Source organism: Crinia signifera, chromosome 6 (genome assembly GCF_055691185.1).
Source record: "Crinia signifera chromosome 6, ASM5569118v1, whole genome shotgun sequence".
Lineage (NCBI taxonomy): Eukaryota > Metazoa > Chordata > Amphibia > Anura > Myobatrachidae > Crinia > Crinia signifera.
In genome coordinates this window covers 176,626,746-176,648,700 of record NC_139222.1, presented here as the reverse complement: position 1 = coordinate 176,648,700, position 21,955 = coordinate 176,626,746, and the positions used below count along the sequence as shown (strand labels likewise).

The window sequence follows — 21,955 nt, the reverse complement described above, 5'->3', positions numbered from 1 at the left end:
CTACTGCCCTGCCTCTGGGGACATAGATTATCAATAGATAAGTGATCCAGCGCAATCTGACACTTACAGTGAACACCCACATGTATTAAAGCACTTACTGTAGAGAAAAACTGTTTCTCCATGGGATCTGCAAACATGTAACATTTTTGCCATCTACATACTGTTGTATGGTGACACATTGTGCACCTGTTAAAAAAAAAAAAAAATAGGCACACATCTGTGGCTAATTGTGGCGCATGAATGTGTATGGTCCCTAAATGAAACAAGTTGCTGCATCAGCACTTGGATGATGCACTACAGTACTTTTTTTCTCATTTCTAGCGGGAAAGAGGTTAGTGTATCTGAGCATTATAGCTTCCTTCTTAGCATCGATAAGAGCTTGAGTGGCACGATAAGTGCCGCAGTACTGTAATACATCTTCTACAATGTCAAACAGTGTTACTGCTGACTAGGGAAGCCAATCCCAGGGCATTTTTTCAATCCCGGGATTAGGGATTGAAAAATGCTCAATCCCGGGATTCCCGGGATCGGCCTCCCTAATAAAAAAATGCCACTGTTCCCAACTAATTCCTCCCCCCAATCCTTCCCATCACCCCTGCCCTGCACTGTCACTTACACAGCACCAGTGACAGGCAGCATGACCTTCTCCGGTCCTCACAGCATGCGACAGCGAGCGGGTATCTGGGAGCGGCACAGGCACAGCAACCGGGTGGCTGGGCGACCGAATACAATAGACAGAAGAATAAGCGTCATGCCGGCGGCTGGGCTGCGCAGCGTGACCCTTGACATCACGTCACGCTGCGCTGCGCCGTGCACAGCCGCCGCAGCAGCAGCACCTTGGGGGTCAGTACTAGCAGCCGGGCAAGCACATCTGAGCCATGTAAGGTGCTCAGCGCTGCCCGGCTTTTAAAGAAGAAGTGTATTCTGCATGCCTGCAGTAATTCCCGAATCCCGGGATTGAGCGCTTCAATCCCAGGATTGAAATCCCGCCTATTTTAGGCCAAAATCCCGGGATCCCGCCGATCCCGATCCCGGGATTGGCCTCCCTACTGCTGACAGGGCAGGTTATTTAACCAAAGTCAAACAAATGGTATTTGCCGATTTTCACTGACACAATGCCATGTCTCTATACAGTTATATACAATTTGTGTGCGCCACGGTCAACACAGGGGCAGAGTACTGTATATATCACAGCCAGGTTCAAACCAAATGACCTATTAAACTGGACACAAAGAAAACAGGGCCATTTGCTGCATGTGGAAAAGATTACACATTTTATTTTTACTCACCTGGTGCACAATCCCTACTGTTCCTCAGGGCTATACCTTCTGTCTTAAACAATATCTCAATTAAAATACGTGAATCAACATTTGGAGACTTTTGATGTAGTAGCAGACAAATGTCTGAGACGGAAGCTACTTTTTATTGACATTGGTAGTAAGGTGAGCGTTCTCTTAGTGGGACTGTTCCTAAAATAAGACCAGGCGGGAGGATAAGAGCGCACCCCCTGAAGTAGCTGAGGATTAAATGTCTGCGGAAAATGAATTGCCCATATACTTGTAAACATACCCCTGGAGCATAGGGCTGCAAGCTGGGAGGAGAGCCAGAATTCTGGCTGAAGGGAAATTCTGCATCGCTGGGATAATGGCATCCCAAAATAGTATGCAGGGGTCTGGAAATACAAACCTGAGAGGTCTTTGGGATACCGCAAAGGTACATTGGCAGGCAGCTCGGCAAATGATGCTTTTGTATGTAGGCCAGATAAGATTCCCCACTGAGCAGCATTGGCTGCCTGCAAGGTAATCTATACAGCGGCTATTTATGTGCTTATTTTCATTGATGTCTATATGAACCTGGCCGTGTGTTTGGAAATTAACTTAACCTTCTAATCCAGAACAAACTTAGACTAATTCTCATGCAGAAACAGCTTCAGCTGCTGTGGAAATGTTTTACTTTATTCCACTACATGCTAGTCATATTTGTTACACCCCAGGTAATGTAATGTACAGATGTGAAACACAGCATGGGACATACCTTGATGTATATATTTACCGATACATGTCTTCATGCCTTTGCGGTGGCATATAACTTCTTCTGGACTCTAGATAGCAGTAACCAATAGTGTACTGAAAGCAGATTTTTTTTTTATTCTAGACTGTGTCCTGCCTATTCCTTTCTTATGAACACAGCCCCCCATTCATAATTCCTTATCTATGAGAATATATATACTGTATATATAATTCTAAAGTGATGTGGGCCTGATTCTGTATACAAAGTGCTGCAAAGCAGCGACCACGTCTTTTTTTCATGCCAAATTCAGTTGTGCTTTGTATCCAGATTCAGAGACACACACACACATACAAATGTCGAGTCAAATTAATCTGCGCAGGTTTGTTGCATTGTATTGTGACTATAATGCACACTTGGGCAACAAATTATGCAAATGGTGCACTAGGGGGTCTCGCACCAGGTGGCATATTGAGGCTGGGGATATGGGGACACATCTGCAAACAGAACTACTTGCATTTCTGGGTATAATTGACTGTATCTACCCTTTTGGTGAAATTTAACAGAGCACAGTATTAGGAAATACACATAAATAAGAGTTGTGTAATACAGTATGGTGTACAATTAGATTGGAGTTAAATTGGGAAGTAGTTCTTAAATTACTACATGCCTCCCCCAGGGTGTCACCAACTTATCCCTGTAATTCTAAACAGAAATAATGGCTAACTAACGCCATGTAAAGGGGCGTACAGATGAGGCGACCCGGCTGTCTTGCTGAGTGTCGTGCTTCAACACACTCACTCAGCACACATCTACGGAAACTCGCAATGTACCCAGTTATGCTGTGTGCTGAGTGATTGTGCTGAGCAAGGCTCTACCTATCTTTTATAGGCAAAGCTAGTCTGCGTGAGGGAGGATTAGCCAGCAGTTGGAGGTTAGGGTTAGGCTGTGAACGGTTGTGGTGGGCATGTAGTTGGAATCCTAATGGACAGGATCTGGGTGGTCAGAATACTGGGATCCCTGACACATGTCAGAATGCAGATGCTGGAATCTCGCCAGCTGGAACCCTGACTAAGTATGCTGGAAAAAAGGTTTTTGATAGGCTGCATACAGGTGGTGGTGGTGCGGTTATACATGCATTTGTATAATCAATTAAACTGCTGCAATGTTCTCTACCTTGGTCTCCCAGCTAAATAATTGCACCGATTACAGCTGGTACAGAACACAGCTGCCAGGCTGTTAACCAACCAGACCCTTTCTAGCCACATAACTCCATTCTCTACTTCCTTCATTGGCTGCCCATAAAATGGCAAATCATATTCAAGATTAAATTACTGAGTTTCAAAGCCCTACATGACCAAGGCCCACAGTACCTTATTCCATACTGTCCCCAAGTACTGCAATCTGTAGATGAAGGACGATTAACAGTATCTAGAAACTTCTGTAATTCATCTGGGGGATGGAACTTTTAGCCATGCGGCTCTGCTTTATGAAACTTACTTCCCCGCACAGTTCGGGAGGCCCCCACTCTAAAATTCTTCAGAAACACCCTCAAGACTTTCCTATTTACTCAATCATTTCTGAAAAGCTTTTCTGTACTTCATTGTTCCCGTACTGTATTACACTTATTCTGTTAAGCACCTTGAGTTCTACTGGAGAAAGAGCGCTATATAAAAAAAAATATTATTGTCCAATTCTCAAAGAAGAACCTTATACACATGGCCTATTAACATTCAAAACAAAGAAATGGGAGGGCTGTAATCAGCGTTATGGGATGTCTAAAACCAAGTGTCTGTCCCATGGAGACCAGGGATATCTCTTAATTTACGGAGATTGTGCACAGCATCCTCATTGGTCACTCTCCAGTAATTACATGTACCGTGCACTGAAAATAGTTTCTGTAAAGATTTTTGATGTCTAATGACAGGAGTGTTATTGTACCACCTTATCTCTGGAACCCAGAATTAAATTGAGAGTGGAATCTCAGAACATTGTTAAATTGCTTTTCTGCTAGAACGATTATGTTCCAGCTGCCCCTGGGCAGTCACAGGCAAAATAATTACCAAAACAGAGAAAATAAAATGGAAAACAAGTTCTGTTGCTTTCAGAAACGGTGATGAGAGACAAACTGTGTGTCACCCGTAGCTATTTATTTATGGATAAATACTTACATGTGAATAGTGTAGGAGTGGTGAACAGCGCATTCTTGTTTGCGTCTTCAAAGAAGAACATAAAATGTGTAAAAATGTATACCATTGAATACTATTTTGAACAACCTTATAAAGGGTAAGTAAAGAAGGGCGTAGCTTGGTGACCTTTCAGCATTTCTACAGGGCTCCTGCTTCACGGAGATAAACCGGGGCTTTCCCTCCCCTCCTGGCCTCCCTTCTCCCCTCTGTGCCTCTTGTGCACACCCTCTGGTGTCCAGTGGTGCAGGTCACAGAGCCAGAGAGCATGTATTCACACACCCCCCCCCCCCCCCCCCCCCCATGGCTTAGTGCTTCTGCCGGGGTCTCTCTTTCCGGCGGTGCGGCGGCTGACTCCTGGGCTTCAACTGCAGCTCCCTCCCGGCCTCCCTTGGCGACTATGGTGCCCACTCAGCTTGGGGCTCTTCAGAAATGGGATGTTTTTAAGCTCTCTACAACTGGATAATATGGTCGTACAACTCGTGAGGTTTCAGATTGGTCCAATATGAACCATTAAGGACCGATACCTCCAGCGACACCCAGGACTTCCATTGCTGTGTGGACTCCACCATATTGGGACTGCTGCTTTTGGTACAGTGCAGGTCAAATTCCTTATTAATTGCACATGATCCTAACCTTTTTATCATTATTTGTATTTATTTCAATTTATTTGCATATTAAAATTATTCAGATTATTTGATTCACTTGTTTCAGTTTATCATTGAGAGCGCTGCTTTCTTTTTCCTTTTTCTCATTTGCATACAATAGGGGATTGACCATTCCCTAAAAGCAACATATGAACTCAGCATTAACTGCTCTTAATACTGTACATCCTTTTGCTCTTCAGAAGCGGCCTCCAGCCCTGCCGACACCCGGATGGATCTTCCTACATTTCCATCTCCATACTTTACGAAATGTCGTTTTTTTTTTTTGGCTAAAAGCAATACTGGGGAAATCTGTAACTGACACTACTAGGGACAGGATACGTAGCTGGAAAATTATTGCTTGGCCTGAGATTGTACACAAACTTTGTTTCATGGTTTGAAACCTCTTTTCATGCACAAATAAAATATATTTGTGTGGATTTCATGGGTTTGATGTGTTTATACAACATTAATGCATTTGGTTTTCACGCATGGGTCCATCCTCAAGATCGGTGTGGTATAACACACTGTCAGTCGGAATTCCGACAGTCATTAGCCTGACGTTGGAATCCCGACCGCAGGGACTCAGACAGCAGGGGTAGCGCAACGAAGCCCCATTGTGGGCTTGCTGCACTTGCCACGCTGCAGGCACAGTGGCTCACTGCGCTCACCACCTATTTCATTCTCCCTCTATGGGGGTCGTGGACCCCCAAAAGGGAGAATAGCCGCTGCCCGTCTGTCTGGCTTTTAGCAGTCAGGATTCAGACATCAATGAAATGACTGTCGGAATCCCGACTGCCGGTCAGTCATCCAGCACCCCTCAAGATACCGCATTGATATATAAAAATGTCTCGAAATACAGAATAATCCATTATTTAAAATGCTTCTGGTACAGAACATTTTTGGATAAGGGATACTCAACCTGTATCTGATCTTTAAAGGGTAATAGAGTCAGATTATTTTGTGCGCACAACAGTAGAAAAGTATGCTTATCACTGAAACATAACAATAATATGTTTGTCTAGAGACAGGACTGGCGGTTTGGTGCTGATAGTCTTTGTCACTTGGCAGCTAATATTCTGCATTTAAAGAAAGAAGGGAAAGGCTGCCTCCAGTTAGACTTGCAGGGTCAATCCCAGGTCAAGTTGTGTTTCCTTTAAACACAGATGACCTTAAGGAGGATATAATTTCAAAGCATTTAAAAGTGCTGATGACACATAATCTGCGGTGCCACGAGACAGAGAAATGCGTCCGATCAAGGGGGGAGTTAGGGGGGAATACACAGAACTAAGACCCACGTATGTTTTTGGGTCCCCAAGGTGGGAGAAGCGTGATGCCGACTCATTGTATAGAAGGCAGAATGTACTACATCCAATATGAGCTGTGCATTAAATGTCAGTGTCTGACATGGTGACTGTTTGAGAGTTATTGGCTGTCAATATTCTCCAATTTTATTGATACAGCCACAAGGGAACTTTTTCAATGGCATTTATGGCTGATATTTCAGTGTGTTGCTGTACAGGAAGCAGGGTGGCTGCTCCCACAGATGACATCATGAAATATATTACCAAACAGCGGTAAAAACATCACTATCTGCGAAATTGAGAGGACTCTGATTTAAACTGCCACATACCAAATCCTCCAGCGGTGAGATACATACTACTTCAGTCTAAAGACGTTTTTTTACAATATTTGCCAACAACTGAGGAAGAATAACGCCAGATAAATTGTGCCATGCCAATGTGCTATTCATTTCAGACGTAATGCTTTACATAGTAACCATTTGTTCCTGTTACGTTTTAATTGATATGAATGTATTTTAATAATAAATAATTCATTAATGTGTAGACAGTCCCGCTGGTCTATATGTTTTAAATTGTTAAGTATTTAGCGCTGCTTCTCCTCCCATTTTTACATTGTATGTACCCTGAGGTGTTTGACTGTACAATTCACCCAAGCAGCAGCTCATTAGAGAATCCGCTCTCAGAGGCGCCTACAATTGTATTGTATCTGCAATATGACTTTCATCTGTTGCTCTGCATTAAAAAATTAAGTTAAAAATTGTGTAAATAATTAGAGGTTCATTACCAAATTAAGTATAAAATACTTGTGATATGGCAGAAACACCACGCCAACATAACATGTCTTCCCAGCATGCATATGTAGCAATTAGGCTCATGGGTGAAATCCTACTTCCCTATGTTGTAGACTGGACCTTGTTATCTTATACCCCTTTCCAGATCAGACCCAGGACTTGCCTCATTTCCCACTGTGGCACGAACCTGGGATATTCCTGGGTTTCCCCCATTCACACCACACACACAGATGCAATCTCTTTTTAGCCGGTGATTGTTGATGACATCATCTCCAATCATCCGGAAATCCGGCAGAACGGGGGACTCTGGGAGTGGCCTCGGGCCACTTATAGATGTCACCAATATGTTGCGCTGGGGGCGTGCATCTTTGTGCACAGTATGGACTCACAAGGCATCTATTCCCCTTTACCGAGCTACATAGGGCAGACATCAGATAGCACGCAGTGTGTCTGCCAATCTGCCAACAACCAGCAGGACCTGGGTTACCTGCTTCACTTGCAAAAACAATGGCTTCTTTAAAGGCAGTGGACAAGGGTATTGTGAACTGTTAATACCCAGTCTTGTTTTACTACTGTTTTCACAATTGTAAAATGCAATATAACATGCTGGTGCTAAATGATAATACAGATAAATAATTGTGATTCCTGCTTTATAACAGCAAAGTTCCAGGCACAGAAAGCGAGTAGACAGGAACAATTGCTTCCATACATACAGTATCACTGATTTGGCCGCAATTTGCTTTATTTTATCAGAAAATAGCAGTGATAATGACAGGTAATATGTGTCACGTACATGGAAGACCTGCACAGACAAAGGGCAATTTGGGGCTAATATACAGGAATATGACTCAGACAGTCTGTCTCTAAAAACGTGACCTTTGTCTGCTGCCTTATCTGGCACAGCAAAATTACAGTTTTCTAAAGAATATACAGCTTGTTAGAGGAAACAGCTCATCTATGGCATCGATATGTCAATAGATGTCATTATAAAGTGATATATTTATGTCTCCATAGATGAGGCACAAGGCCAATTAGACTTTAAAGGGGAAGCCAGGGTGTGATTTTTAGAATCTGTTTACTCTTTTGTACTAAAACTGTGTTTTAACTCATATGAAACATATATGTAAAAGATAAAAACTATACTGGTCAATAAATTTATTTCTTATAATAGTTCTGTGGTAATATATCATTCCCTGTAATATGGGTGCAGTGGTTACATGATATCATTCCTGTAATATGGGTGCAGTGGTTACATGATATAATTCACTGTAATATGTGTGCAGTGGTTACATGATATCATTCCTGTAATATGGGTGCAGTGGTTACATGATATCATTCCTGTAATACAGTATGGGTGCAGTGGTTACATGGGTACTTGTTTCCTAGCACGGCGCCCGTCGGGTCCCATCGCATACCATTACTTAAGGTATGCGATGGGACCCGATCAGACCCGATTTTCAGGTTTTAAAGACCTTCCCATACAATTTAAAAATCGCGACGCGACCGACCCGATTTTACATTGTACCCAATGTTAAATGCCCCCCCGACCCGATTTTTAATTGTATACCCACATGATGGTTAATTATTATGTCAAATGCCCCCCCTTTGTTAACGCAATGCCACGATAAACGTCAACCCGAAGCGTGGCGAGCGCAGCGGTCCTCCTGAGGGGCGGCGGTACGCGTCCTCTGACGCCCACTATCCACGTCGGCGTGGAGTTGACTTTATATAGTGTGGTGAGCGCAGCGGGCCACCGAGCCTGAAGCGTGGCGAGCCCCGCGAGGGGACACGGAATACTTCACGGTACTTGTGTATTTTGCGCTCGCCACACTAATCTATTACTTGTGCAGAGAGAATTAGATTTGGGTGGGGTTTTACTTCAAAGTGAGATCATATATTGCAGTGTAAAAAAAAGCAGCCAGTATTTGCCCTGCACAGAAACAAAATAACTCACCCAAATCGAATTCTCTCTGCACATTTTACATCTGCCCCCATGCATTGCACATGGTTTTGTCCATCTGAGAAGGATTTTGTCAGAAAGAGTGAACTAGAGTACGGCCCTGTGTTACATCCCCTCCGTGAAGCTAGAAATGGTGGAAATTCCTACAAAGCCGATCTACAATTCCACCTCTAGGACAACTGTAGTGACATGGCCACTGTGCAGTGTCACTCAGCAGGGGCTGTTTCTATTTGGTGGGAGAAACATGTGGTATTAATATCACACATCTGGATGCTTTGGTACCCAGATTAGATGTCTTGCTGCACATAAATGTACTTTACACAGTTTACAAGATGTGTCTCAGAGGATGACGATGTCGAAGGGGGAGCCAACATTGTACCACCCAAGTCTTGATGACATTCAGCCTTTGTCTCATTTGTTGACACAAAAACACGACTGTCTTCATTCGCTAAAACCAAATGTTGTAAAAATGTAAAACAGAAATGAGAGATGTTTGTGGTAGAGCCCCACCCAGAGAGATGAGGGGAAATGATGTGACACATTAACCCTACACTGAAACAGACCAGCAGCAATCACATCTATCTGTCAACAATCCAACCTAAATACAGGGCATGTTGTAAGACTGACCAATATACAGAAAGCATTATATTGTGGAGTAGAGAATAATGTATTTTGAGACTTAAAATAATATAAAACACTAGGATCAGCATGATTCCGTAAAGGCAATCCATCAAAAATTTAGATTACTTAATTAGATTACCCTGTTGTTCACTGGATCCAGTAATTCACTGGGTCCACAATGAATCAAAGGTGTGAGAGATATCTGCATTTTGGACCAATAAAAGCATGGAAGGTTACACAGATACTCCTTTCACAGCAAACCACCTGGGTCCAGCCTGGGTTACTGAACAATGTTTCAACCTAGCTTGAAACGCAGGTCACACTGCAGGCTGGACATGGGTTATTGGCAGGTCTTCCCTCTGCTGGCACTTGGAGATGACATCATCTGAAATCGCCAGTACTCTGGATCTCTGCATGCTTTTATTTGACCAGTGTTGGATGACCCGAGTCACACTGCAGACTACCTTGGTGCTGGGTTCAATCCTGGTATCTATTAGGTTTGATTTCGGCAACCACCTGAGTTACAAGTTTGGTGTGAAAGTAGGATCGGTCACCAGACCCACGCAGCATACATGATTATAATATAAGTTATCTGATTTCTGAATATGGTCACTGAGTAATGATTTTGTCATTCTTTCCTAATAAAAAATGAAATCTTGGTTCACATCTTTGACAATTATATAAAAACAGGACAGCTAATTCTAAATGCAGTGCATGGGAATCACTGTATAGAGTACAGGGTAAGGGTTTGGGGTGAAAGTTATTAATGGGCAAGTATCGTTATTATAAATCTCTCAAAATACCTACCGTATGACTCACTTTTCTCTAAATTTATAACTTCACTTACTTATAATATTTCACCCTGTGAATTGCTATTATTCTGTGACCACGCCCCTTCCCCACAAAGTCATTGCCCCTTTTATTTTTGCCATGCCCCATCTCAGTTACGAAAATTTATAGTAATGGCACTCTCCGTGCCATTACTTTTTGGCACAGAGAAACAAGGTGCCTCTCTATAGAGCAGGGATGGGGAACCTTTGGCCCTCCAGCTGTTGCTGAACTACACATCCCAGCATGCACCTGCTACATTTTTGCTATTTGGCCATGCTAAAACTGTAGCAAAGCATTCTGGGATGTGTAGTTCAACAACAGCTGGAGGGCCGAAGGTTCCCCATCCCTGCTATAGAGGAACTGGCTGTCAAGTGTTTGCTGATCATCTGATAGTGTACATGACTGTGTAACTTTAAGAAACGTTTTCGTTGACTAAATGTGAACTTAGAGAAGAATGATCACTAATAGTTCATGAAATCCAGAATGTCCCCATCGACCATTCCACCACCGTCTAACTCCACATAACTGAAATACCTTTCTCACATCAAGGACAGTGGACAGATAAAGATGCCTGTGGGGTGCAGACATTTTAAATCCTTTTTATTAAGTGAACATAAAGGGGTTTAGAGGATTGTATTTCTAGAAGCGGGGCCTTTCATTGTTATATTAATATTGAGTCTTAAAGATGACCCAAAAGGGAGATGTAGAAGTTACCTGTTCCTGCATTTCCAGCTGCTTCTCCTGAAATTTTCTCTCTGACAAACGCAGTTGATTGCAATAGTTTTCTGCTTCATTTTTGAGTAGCTAAAAAATAAATACAAAAGGATATTCACTCTACAAAATTATTTCCAAGTTATACAGATAGAATGTGACGGTCATGGTTTCTGGTATTGGTGGACACCACAGACAGCTATAACTATACACGCTATGAGGACTTTGGGGCAGAACATCCCTCTATAGATGAGTAATGAATAAAAGCTGCATTACATTATAAAGGAAAGTGTTGCATGCTTCGTTGACACCTGAAAATAAGCACAACTGCGACAAGACATGTTTTCAGGACCAGATTAACAATGGATGTACAGTATACAGTAGATCCAGGTCTCCACATAAAAATAGGCCCATCCTCATGACAACATGATGGCTAGCTGCTTTCCTGACCAGCCTGCCATAAATCAAGTATTCTAATTTGTATTTCAATTTATTTATGTATTTATGAACAGTTCCTTATATAGCACACACATATTCCACAGTGCTTTACAGAGTATAGTTGAACATTCACATTTCAATGTTTTTTGTGCACAATTCTGACATGTTTCTAGATTTCTGCATCCAAACTTTCACCCATAGAACATTTATCCGACCAGTGTTTGGACCAGCCCTCAATTGAGTCCATAAAGCTATTGCAACATCAGGATATGAGCAATTGGTTCAGGATGATAAAACCTACCATCCAAAGAGCCAGTGGATTACTGAGGGAGGGGACAAGCTAACAGTGTTCCTCATTCCAAGCCACACGGGACAGAATTAACTCTAACAACGGTACCTTCCAAAAAGGATTGATAATGATACTCTGACCTCCTCAACTTTCATCCAAGACTTCTATATAAAACTTGCTGTTTTGAGCGGCTTTCAGCTCAAAGTCTCCCAGTGTGTATGACCTAGCGATGAGCACTGAGGTGCGCAAGTTTCTGTTTTGTTGGAAAGATTATTTAAATGACATTCACTGAGTAGAGATGCATTCTGGGTGAGGAGCTGTGCTGAGGAGCATTATTAAATGCTTTCAGATGTGGGGAAGGAGGCCATATCAGGAAGCAGATATCAGACAGACAATGTCTAGGTTTACTGTCAATAGGTTGACAACATACTGTATGGTCAACATATATACAGTAAACATGGCAAATAGGTCGACACAAGCAATAGGTCAACATGGGTATGGTCGACACAAGAAAATATCTGGGCGGTTCCTCTTTTTTTGTTCGTACTTTACAATCCAAGTGGACTCTGATTAGGAAAATTAAAGTGAATCTTTTTATTATTCTACTTATTCCCAATTCTCAAGTACGTATTGTGGGATATGCAGGACCTGGGACTGACAAAATAGGCAGTCCCAGCCCCCCTATTTATTTACCTGGTGGGGGCCGCAGCCACACACTGATCCCTGCATGGTGCCCCCCCCCCCCCCCACACACACACTCTCTATCTATTTATCTACCACTGTTGAGATGGGGGTGTGGCGGCCAGAGAAAACTCACGGCGGTGAGCTGGTAAGTGAAGGGGGTGCTATGAATAGAGCTGCCTGGGCCCTAACCTCTGTCAGAGTGTCCAGGCCTGGGAGAGTTGTCACCCATAGTACCCCCCTGATGGAGGCCCTGGGTATATGCTTAAATGTGGTGTAGCCACCGTAACTGTCACTTTCATTATTCAGTCTAGATGCTATTTTTTGTGACAAATTTAGTTTGCTATGCAAGCTGCGTGTCTTAAGGTGCCCACACACTAGAACGATTTTTGGGCTGATTCCCGATAAATCGGCCGATATATTGTCCGATGTTTACCGGTAATCGGTCGAAAATCGGCCGATATCAGTCCGATGCGCGCTTCCGTGGATCTTTAGCTGAATCTTCTGATCTTACGTGCTGCACGAAAGATCAGAAGATTTAACTAAAGATCCATAGGAACCCACACGGGATCTTAAGAAAAATCTTTGGTAAAGATGTGCGCTTGCCTGAAATCTTTTGTCCAGGACGGGCAAAAGATATCAAGGCTAATTTATGCGCACATCTTACGATCATAGATCTTTCGGTACTTGTGAGTTAACTGGGCGCCCGATTTCTAAATCGGGTCGGATCGGGCACATCGCATCGCATCGCATGCGACCATCGGATGCGATGCGATGACCCGATTTTTCCATAGGAATCAATGTTAAAATGGACTGAGTCCATTTTAACATGGAATTCAATGGGAAAAGGGGTCCTTTTCATACCCCTACTATCCAAGTGGGCATGGAGTTGGATATAAACCTGTGGCGAGCGTAGCGAGCCACCGAGCCCGAAGCGTAGCGAGCCCCGCGAGGGGACACAGAATACCGTCCCCTCGCGGGGCTCGCTTCGCTCGCCACGCTTCGCTCGCCACGCTTCGGGCTCGGTGGCTCGCTACGCTCGCCACAGGTTTATATCCAACTCCATGCCCACTTGGATAGTAGAGGTATGAAAAGGACCCCTTTTCCCATTGAATTCCATGTTAAAATGGACTCAGTCCATTTTAACATTGATTCCTATGGAAAAATCGGGTCATCGCATCGGATGGTCGCATGCGATGCGATATCGCATCTGATTGTATGCCTTAACTTAAGGCATACAATCAAAAAATCGGGCGCCCAGATAACTCATAAGTACCGATCTTTCTAATGTGTGGGCACCTTTAGACAGAAAATCCAACTGTGGACGAAGTTCTCAAGAACACTAGTTACTGTGGCAAAAGTTGCACTTTTGGCACTTCAGACAATTTTTCTTGCAGCCTCATAGTACTGTGTACAGAACTGTGCCAATTCAGGAGGAGAGTGGGTTGTGAGATAATGGTGCGATGCGGTTCCTTGGCCCACAATTGGATCCCCCCTTAGGGGGTATTGGGAACAAAAGCCTGACTGAGGTGGGTCCAATAATACATTTAAAAAAAAAATTGTGGGCAAAGTTTAGGCCAAATTCTATCTGATATAGAGCGCTAGACTTTTTTTCTTTTTTGTTTATCGGCTCCAAAAAATGATGTGGGTTAAGAACGTGTGTAAGGTGAGTGTCTCAAGTAGCTTGGAGGGAAGCTGACAGATGGGACAGTAGTTTGAGAGAGAGTTTGTTTAGAATGGAGCGATATCAAAGTCACCCATGATCATGGTGGAGACATCAGGGTATAGAAAGTGAAGGAGCCAGGCCGAAAAATCTTCCAGAAATTGTATGGGTTGCCCAAGTGGGCGATAGATAGCTGCAACTTGGGTGGCCAATCCCGGGATTGGCGGGATCCCGGGATTTGGCCTCTAAAACGCCGGCATTTAAATCCCGGGATTGGAGTTTCCAATCCCGGGATTTCGGGATTAGACTACACATGCGCAGTCTAATGCCGGGCAGCGTCTGAGCTAGTGCTCAGACGCTGCCAGGCTTCTCCCATCCCGGGCAACGCGGCTCTGCGCAGCGTGACAATGTCAGAGGTCACGCTGCACAGGCCACACAACAGCCTGACAGTCTGACCTCCCGCCGAGCTGACCTCCCGCCGCCTCCGAGACCGCCCACCCACCCACCGAGGCTGACCCCCGTAGCATCGCCCGACGTCCACCCGCCCAAGCTACCCACCCACCCAAGCTGCATCCGCCCGGCCGCGCCGCACCTGTAAGTAAATATGCGGGTGGCCGGGGCGGATTTTGCATTAGGGAAGACAATCTCGGGAATGGGCATTTTTCAATCCCGAATTCCGGGATTGAAAAAATGCCCGGGATTGGCTTCCCTAACTGCAACACACAATGAGAAAGGAGCTTAAGTCCTGATAGAATCTACTTCAAATGTATAGTATGTTACATACTATAAGACGTTCTGCCTTTCTACCTGCTGTTACTCACAAGAGATCCTGAACACCTTAAGTCGGGCCTGTCCAAACTGTGGCCCTCCAGCTGTTGTGAAACTACACATCCCAGCATGCCTTGCCATAGTTCCCTTCATAGTTCCTTTCCATATATTCCCTAATAGCAAAACTGTAGCAAGGCATGATAGGACTTGTAGTTTCACAACAGCTGGATGGCCATAGTTTGGACATGTCTGCCTTAAGTTTTCCACTCATAAAGAAGTTCAAATGGTGAAAACCCCCATAGAAGCTTTTGGTACTTCTCGGATAAGAGGGCCCTGCTTGCCAGTTTACACATATTTGGATATATTATGCCTCGTATAAACCACAGAAGATTCCCCTTTTCAGACCGCAAATGCCAGGTCACACCCGGAATTAGGACACAGGTATGTCCCAGGTGTGACCCGGCATTAGCAGTTTGTAAGCTCTGAGTCCGGCCCGGCTTATTGCCGGGTCACTGATGTCATACAGGGGTGGAGTGCCAACAGCCAGCGAGGGAGGAGGCAGCACTTGGAGCTGACATCATTGCCTCCTCCATACTGTGAAAGTGACCCGGGTTACTTATTCACACTGCACCTTGACCTGAGTCAGAGCCATGTTTAACCCTGGTTGCTTGATCCGGGGTGGAGCATTCACACCGCACCTCAACCAGGTTGTGACATACCGCCCTGGCAATAACCCGGGTTGAGAGTGCGATTTACTGTTGTATTGCATATGTAAGCTACAGAGGAGACAAATATCATATTTTTTATAGTCTTCAGCATTATGACATAAGCAATAATAATGTTGTTCATCGCAGCAGACATATGCCAATTCCTATCGTGAAGCCTTCAGTACAGTGGACCAATAAAAATGCTGTGGCTGTGACTTACATGTGAGTGTATCTGGCTACAGGCATATATGGTTGCGCTGTTGAAATTATAGAGAACATCTGACCTTGGCAGCACGGCTTTTGGCTGCAGAAATAGCAGTGGGAATTTTACAGATACCAAACACTTTGAAAAGGTGTTAAACATGTAAATGAGATCAGCTCTGACAATGCTCGGGGAAATGACTGCCACTTACATTAACGCTGCACAGTGAGTAAACAGATTATAGATGGATGCCAATGTGCCCTGAACTTTGGCAGCCTGGAAAAAGCAGAGGGTGACTACTGACTGACACACACATAGAATGGCTGGACGCTAAAGCTCTGCACAACCTAAAGAAGAATGACACCAAATCACGGTATGCAGTCAGATTGCTGACACTGATATTCATAATCTCGACATTCATAATGTAGTCATTTAAGATGTTGACATAATACATGTTGACACCTGGAACATTGTCAAAATGTTGATATTACCATTAGGGTTAGGGGTTAGCATTAGGGTTAGACTAACCTAAAAACTGTAATGTGAACATTTTGACCATATCATTTCATCAGCGTTGACATACTAAATATCAACATGCTCAATGACATGATCAAAAGGGGCAATATATACAGGACCCCAAAACACTGTTAATAATAGAAGATATATCAGCATTGTCCATTCACAACCCCAGCATTAACCACAAACAGCTGTAGCCATAAACATCGCTCCTTTTACTCAAATGAATGACAGATGAACTGCAATTTCCAACAATACACCTGCACAGTAAATCCCTAAAAAACATAGCTGTGGATGCTTCAAATGAAGGACAAATGACTTCTTATTTAATAGTCCCTGATCCTTTATTCCCAGTAGACCACTATCCGCACTGCCTGTGAGAGCTGTGGAGGACAGAATAAGGCTTATCTGCTGATATAGCTGCTGTAAGTGGGACCATCTTGGAGCAGATGGAGCCACCGCTAGAAGAGAGTGGGTGTGTTCATTGTAGCAGATTATACAGCAACATATATGGTCTGTACATTAACTTTGGCGCTGGCTGTGGCTCAGTGCAGTAGTATGGGCATCAGATATGACTTTAAACATTAGTTTTGGCTCTGTATGTTAGTCTGGGAACCAGATATGATCTGCACATTAGTCTTGGTCATTAAACTGCTCATAGTCTTGGCTCTAGGACTGGCTCTATATTTTACTCTGGGTACCAGATAGGATCTGTACAAATGTGTGGATCATAGGGTCGACAGTGTCTGGGTCGAACCCAAAAGGTAGACAGGCACAAGGTCGACGTAGTCAAAATGTCAACACAAGCATCATGATTCGGGCAAGGTGACTTGCTCTACTACCTCTGTGCTTGGCACACTTTACTGTCCCCGATCAGAGGCCATGTGGATAGTAAAGTACTGAAAAAAAAAAAAATGTGTCGATCACTGCCATGATCACCTTTTGACTATGTCAACCATATGGTGTCGACCTGTCATTCCGGAATACTGATCTGTACACAGTTTTGACACTGGGATATTATTTTGTTTCTGTGCAGGGTACATACTAGCTGCTTTATTTTTACACTGCAATATACTGTAGATATCAGTTTGTAGTACAAACCCCACCCATATCTAACACACTCTGCACGTTTCATTTTCCCCACATGCAGTGCACATGGCTTTGTCCTTTTGAGAAAGAATTTGCTTTTGCAAGTGAACCAGAATCAAGCCCAAGGTTCTGACCATGGTCTTGGCTCTAGGAATGGATCTATAAAAGTCTGCACATTAGTCTTGGTTCTAGACAAGGCTCTTTACAATAGTTTTTGTACAAAGTAATACTCTGTATGTTATTCTTGACATATGCAATTATGGGCAACTTTATCGACACCCTTACATTTTAAGTACAGATATAGCCACACTCATTGGAGCTGTAAAATGGCCGCTAGTGTGAGCAAGTTGCACCCGCGCCTCAGATAAGCAGCGCTGTGCCATGTGTCAGCTAATGTTTTTTAATGAGTAAAAATGGTTAGACTGACACACATTGCACCTTTTCCCACCTGCGTCATTTCGGACACTTGATAAGCGTGGCTATATCTGTACATCATGTACAATTATCTTCAGAAAGAAAAGGAATGTAGTGAAACAGCTCTGGTCTATAGACACTCGTGTTTGGCACAGAACACTAAGGATAAACCAATAACAAGGAAATACAAGTGACAGCTTGCCCTGACAATTGTTGGCACCCTTCTGACAAGCTCAAATCAATTTGAAAAGAGAAACAGCTAAATTAGACTCATAAATGAGAAATTAGAATCAGATAAAAACCTATTTTTGCATTATTTCCTAACAGTTCAGGCTTTGCAAATGTCGTTCATTGTCTTGTAAACATTTAACTGACAAACAAATCATTAAACTGAGAAAAAAAACTTGAACTACTGCAGTTACTAGGATGAATAAACATGTGACATAATCATCATAATGCATAACCCATTATAGACAAAAACGATGTTGTTTTAAAAAATTTGATGAACTACAGGTACGAGTGTTTTGAACTTTGTACAATAATTTATATTAGATGGATGTTCTTTCCTTTTGAACAAACAGACATGATATTACTAGTACATTGACATTTTCCATACACAACTTAGAATACACTACAGTTTTGTAAACATTATTGAGAATTGAATAGCACATTGGATGCTGGGTACACACTACACAATGTGTTCGTACCCAGAGACATCGTAAGTGATGGTACCAGGCGGGTGATCTACATTGGCAAGTGCATACAAACTTGATGATACCAGGAGTAATGAGCACTGATGGGACTTGAGACATGCAGATGACTGGCGGCCAGGATGCTGGCATCCCAAAGGAGGGAGTGGGGCTAGGTAAGTATACTTATACTATGTGATGCTGTCCTTTCCCGGCTGTACTACCACTCTGATCTTTCCTTCTCTGTTTCCTCTCATGATCCCTTCTTCAACACACACTACCACTAAAACTTAGTGTCACCTTAGGTGCTGTTCTTGTACCTCTATTATCTTATTCTCCCTCTATATGTATAGGTGAGCTCATCATGTCTTTTGTCCTCCAATATCCTCTCTATGCTGATGTTACTCAGATCTACCTTTCCTCCCCATCTCTTCCTTACCCTAAACATGTCTAAGAGCTAATTATAAAAGATATCTAATTATACATGGTCAATAGACAGTTGAAGATGCAGAAGAGAACAAAGGGCGAGAGGTCAGGCGATATAAAATTGGTGTCCTCAGCATAAAGGAGGTACATTGGACAGAAGCAAGTTATAAGCACTCTGAGTTAAGAGATACTGTAGTAGGCAAACCAATTCACCCCAGCCACATTAATGCAGCACCGCCACACTTTACGGCAATGTGATCTTTCTCAAAAGTGTTTGAGCAAAGGGTGCTAATTGGGTTGAGCCTATATTGCAAATCAGACTGCTGTTGCCGGTCCTATAAATGCCTTAGCGACAGCAATTTGACCGCTTCACTGGCAATTGAAATCCCTCCATAGAATGAGAATAGAAGGGAACTTAGACATGGAGATAGATAATGTGTAATTCGAAGGAAATTAGGTGGAAGTGTTGGTTTACAGTGGAGAAGGCAGCAGTGAAGTCCAGAAGGATGAGGATTCTACACTGAAGTGCTGTTGTCTTAGAACTTTACATGTTAAGAACTCAGAATTTAGATATTAGAGATTTTTGTTTGCACTCATTTTCTACTGAATGTCATCAAAGTCGTTCCTGGTCAGTAAAACTAATGGAACTCCATATAAAACACCAGTTATATGTATGAACACATGACCCATATGGTGTTTTATTTTAGGAAAGTAACAAATAATAGTAAAGTAACAAATAAATATAATTTTAATTAATTTTAAAAATAGGAAAAAAAAACATATCCTATGATAAAGAGGAATAAACAACTACATACCAGTCGCATTACTTAATCATGTTGGCTATAATATACTTGATGCACGAAGCTGGCATTCCTGGCCATGATATTATTGGATTATTGTAGCCAGTCATATAATACACTGGAAAACTTTTGGTGGGAATGGATATTACTTTAGTCTCTCCTAGCTGTAGAATGAAATGATGCCATTTTCCCGGGAGTCCAACGCATTTAAGGAGATATGGACCTCTCCGTGCTGCATCAACAATTCCCTGAACCTACAGAGCTGGCCAGAACTGTAATTAGTCTTTATAATCAGGAGTAAAATAACAAGACTAATTATGATGAAGCCATAGAAAGAGCTGTAATTACTACATCGTAATGATCCTTTTAATCTTCTTCATGAAAATGTAAAGTAAACTTAAGTTTCCACTTCAATCTATAGGTCTAGATGAAAGCGGAACTTGAGAAGAGAGTGCTTGCATACATAAGTTGTATTTGCTTGGTTTACAACAGATCATTTTCTGTGGTAAAGTCCCTCCAAAATATCCCATATCACAATGTGAAACATATAAAACAAATAAAGAATAAACCAATGAAGTAAACCATAACTTCAGACACAGATTTAAATATCTGTTGATAACCTGTTGGGTACTGTATGTTTATTATACAATGTCTTTTTTTATGGCAGGCAAAAGCAATCTGTGGTATTCCAGTTGCTGTGAAACTACAAAATGCAAGAAATCCCTGACAAAATTTGCTGTAAGATCGGTTAAGCGATGACAGTGCATGCTGAAATTTGTAGTCCCAAATCAGCTGCCACAGGTTGCCACACCCTTGTTTTATGTTGGGGACATTGGGGTGTAGCCAATGCGGTGACAAAGGGGGGTTTGGCTTATTTTGCCATATTCAATGTTTGGGAGAAATCGGATCCCCTTAAAAGGCGAGGTTCGCAAAAAATGCAGTGAGTCACAAGTACATAAGTATTCACAGCATTAGCAATGAAGCACAAAATTGAGCTCAAGTGCATCCTGTTTCAACTGATAATCCTTGAGATGTTCCTACAGCTTAATTGGAGTACACCTCTGCTACAATTTAGTTGATTGGACAAAATTTGGAAAGGCACACACCTGTCTATATAAGGTACCAAACTTGACAGTGCACATCAGAGCACAAACAAGCATGAAGTCAATGGAACGGTCTATAGACCTCTAAGACAGGATTGTCACGATGCACAAATCTGGGGAAGGTTACAGAAAAATATCTGCTACTTTGAAGGGCCCAATGAGCACAGTGGCATCCATCATCCATAAAAGGAAGTAGTTCGGAACCAACAGAACTCTTCCTAGAGCTGGCCGACAGTCTAAACTAAGTGATCAGGGAAGAAGAGCCCCAGTCAGGGAGGTGACCAGGAACCCGATGGTCACTTTGTCAGAGCTATAGTACAGCATTCCTCTGTGGAGAGAGGCAAACCTGCTAGAAGGACAACCATCTCGGCAGCAATCCACCAATCAGGCCTATATGATAGAGTGACAGAAGCCACTTCTTAGTAAAAAGCACATGGCAGCCCTTCTGGAGTTTGCAAAATGCACCTGAAGAAACAAAATTCGCTGGTCTGATGAGAAAAAGATTGAACTCTCTAGTTTGAATGCTAGGCCTCATTTTGTGGAGGAAACCAGGCACCACTCATCACCAGGGCAATACATTCCTACAGTAAAGCATGGTGGTGGCAGCATCATGCTGTGAAAATGTTTTTCAGTGTCAAGAACTGGGAGACTAGTCAGGATGGAGGATAGATGAATGCAGCAATGTATAGAGGCATCAAGGATAAAAACCTGCTCCAGAGCATGCTTGACCTTAGACTGGGGTGACTGTTCATCTTTCAGCAGACCAACAACTTCAGGTACATGGTCAAGATATCAAAGTAGTGGCTTCAGGACAACTCTGTGAATGTCCTTGAGCGACCCAGCCAGAGCCCAGACTTGAATCCAATTGAATATCTCTGAAGAGATCTGAAAATGGCTGTGCACCAATTATTCGCATCCAATCTGATTCTCAACCTTGAGCTTAAGAAGTGCTGCAAAGAGAAATGGGCAAAACTGCCAAAAGATAGGCATGCCAAGCTTGTGGCATCATATTCAGAAAGGTGCATCAACAAAGTATTCAGCAGAGGCTGTGAATACAGGTTGAGTATCCCTTATCCGAAATGCTCGGGACCTTTTGGATAAGGGATTATCCCCCC

The 21,955-nt window shown here is 42.9% G+C and overlaps 1 protein-coding gene across 5 annotated transcripts in view; it reads right to left on the bottom strand.

Moving 5' to 3' along the window:
• The window catches only part of CEP112 (centrosomal protein 112), a 404,486-nt gene that overhangs the window by 65,104 nt on the left and 317,427 nt on the right, over positions 1-21,955 (bottom strand). For all 5 annotated transcript variants that reach the window (XR_014444546.1, XM_083148204.1, XM_083148203.1 and 2 more), the window contains one exon: positions 11,059-11,148. Coding sequence is in view for 4 of the 5 variants with exons in the window: in XM_083148204.1 (XP_083004330.1) it covers positions 11,059-11,148 (90 nt within the window). In the remaining variant the exon portion in view is untranslated. The remainder of the gene's footprint in view (positions 1-11,058; positions 11,149-21,955) is intronic.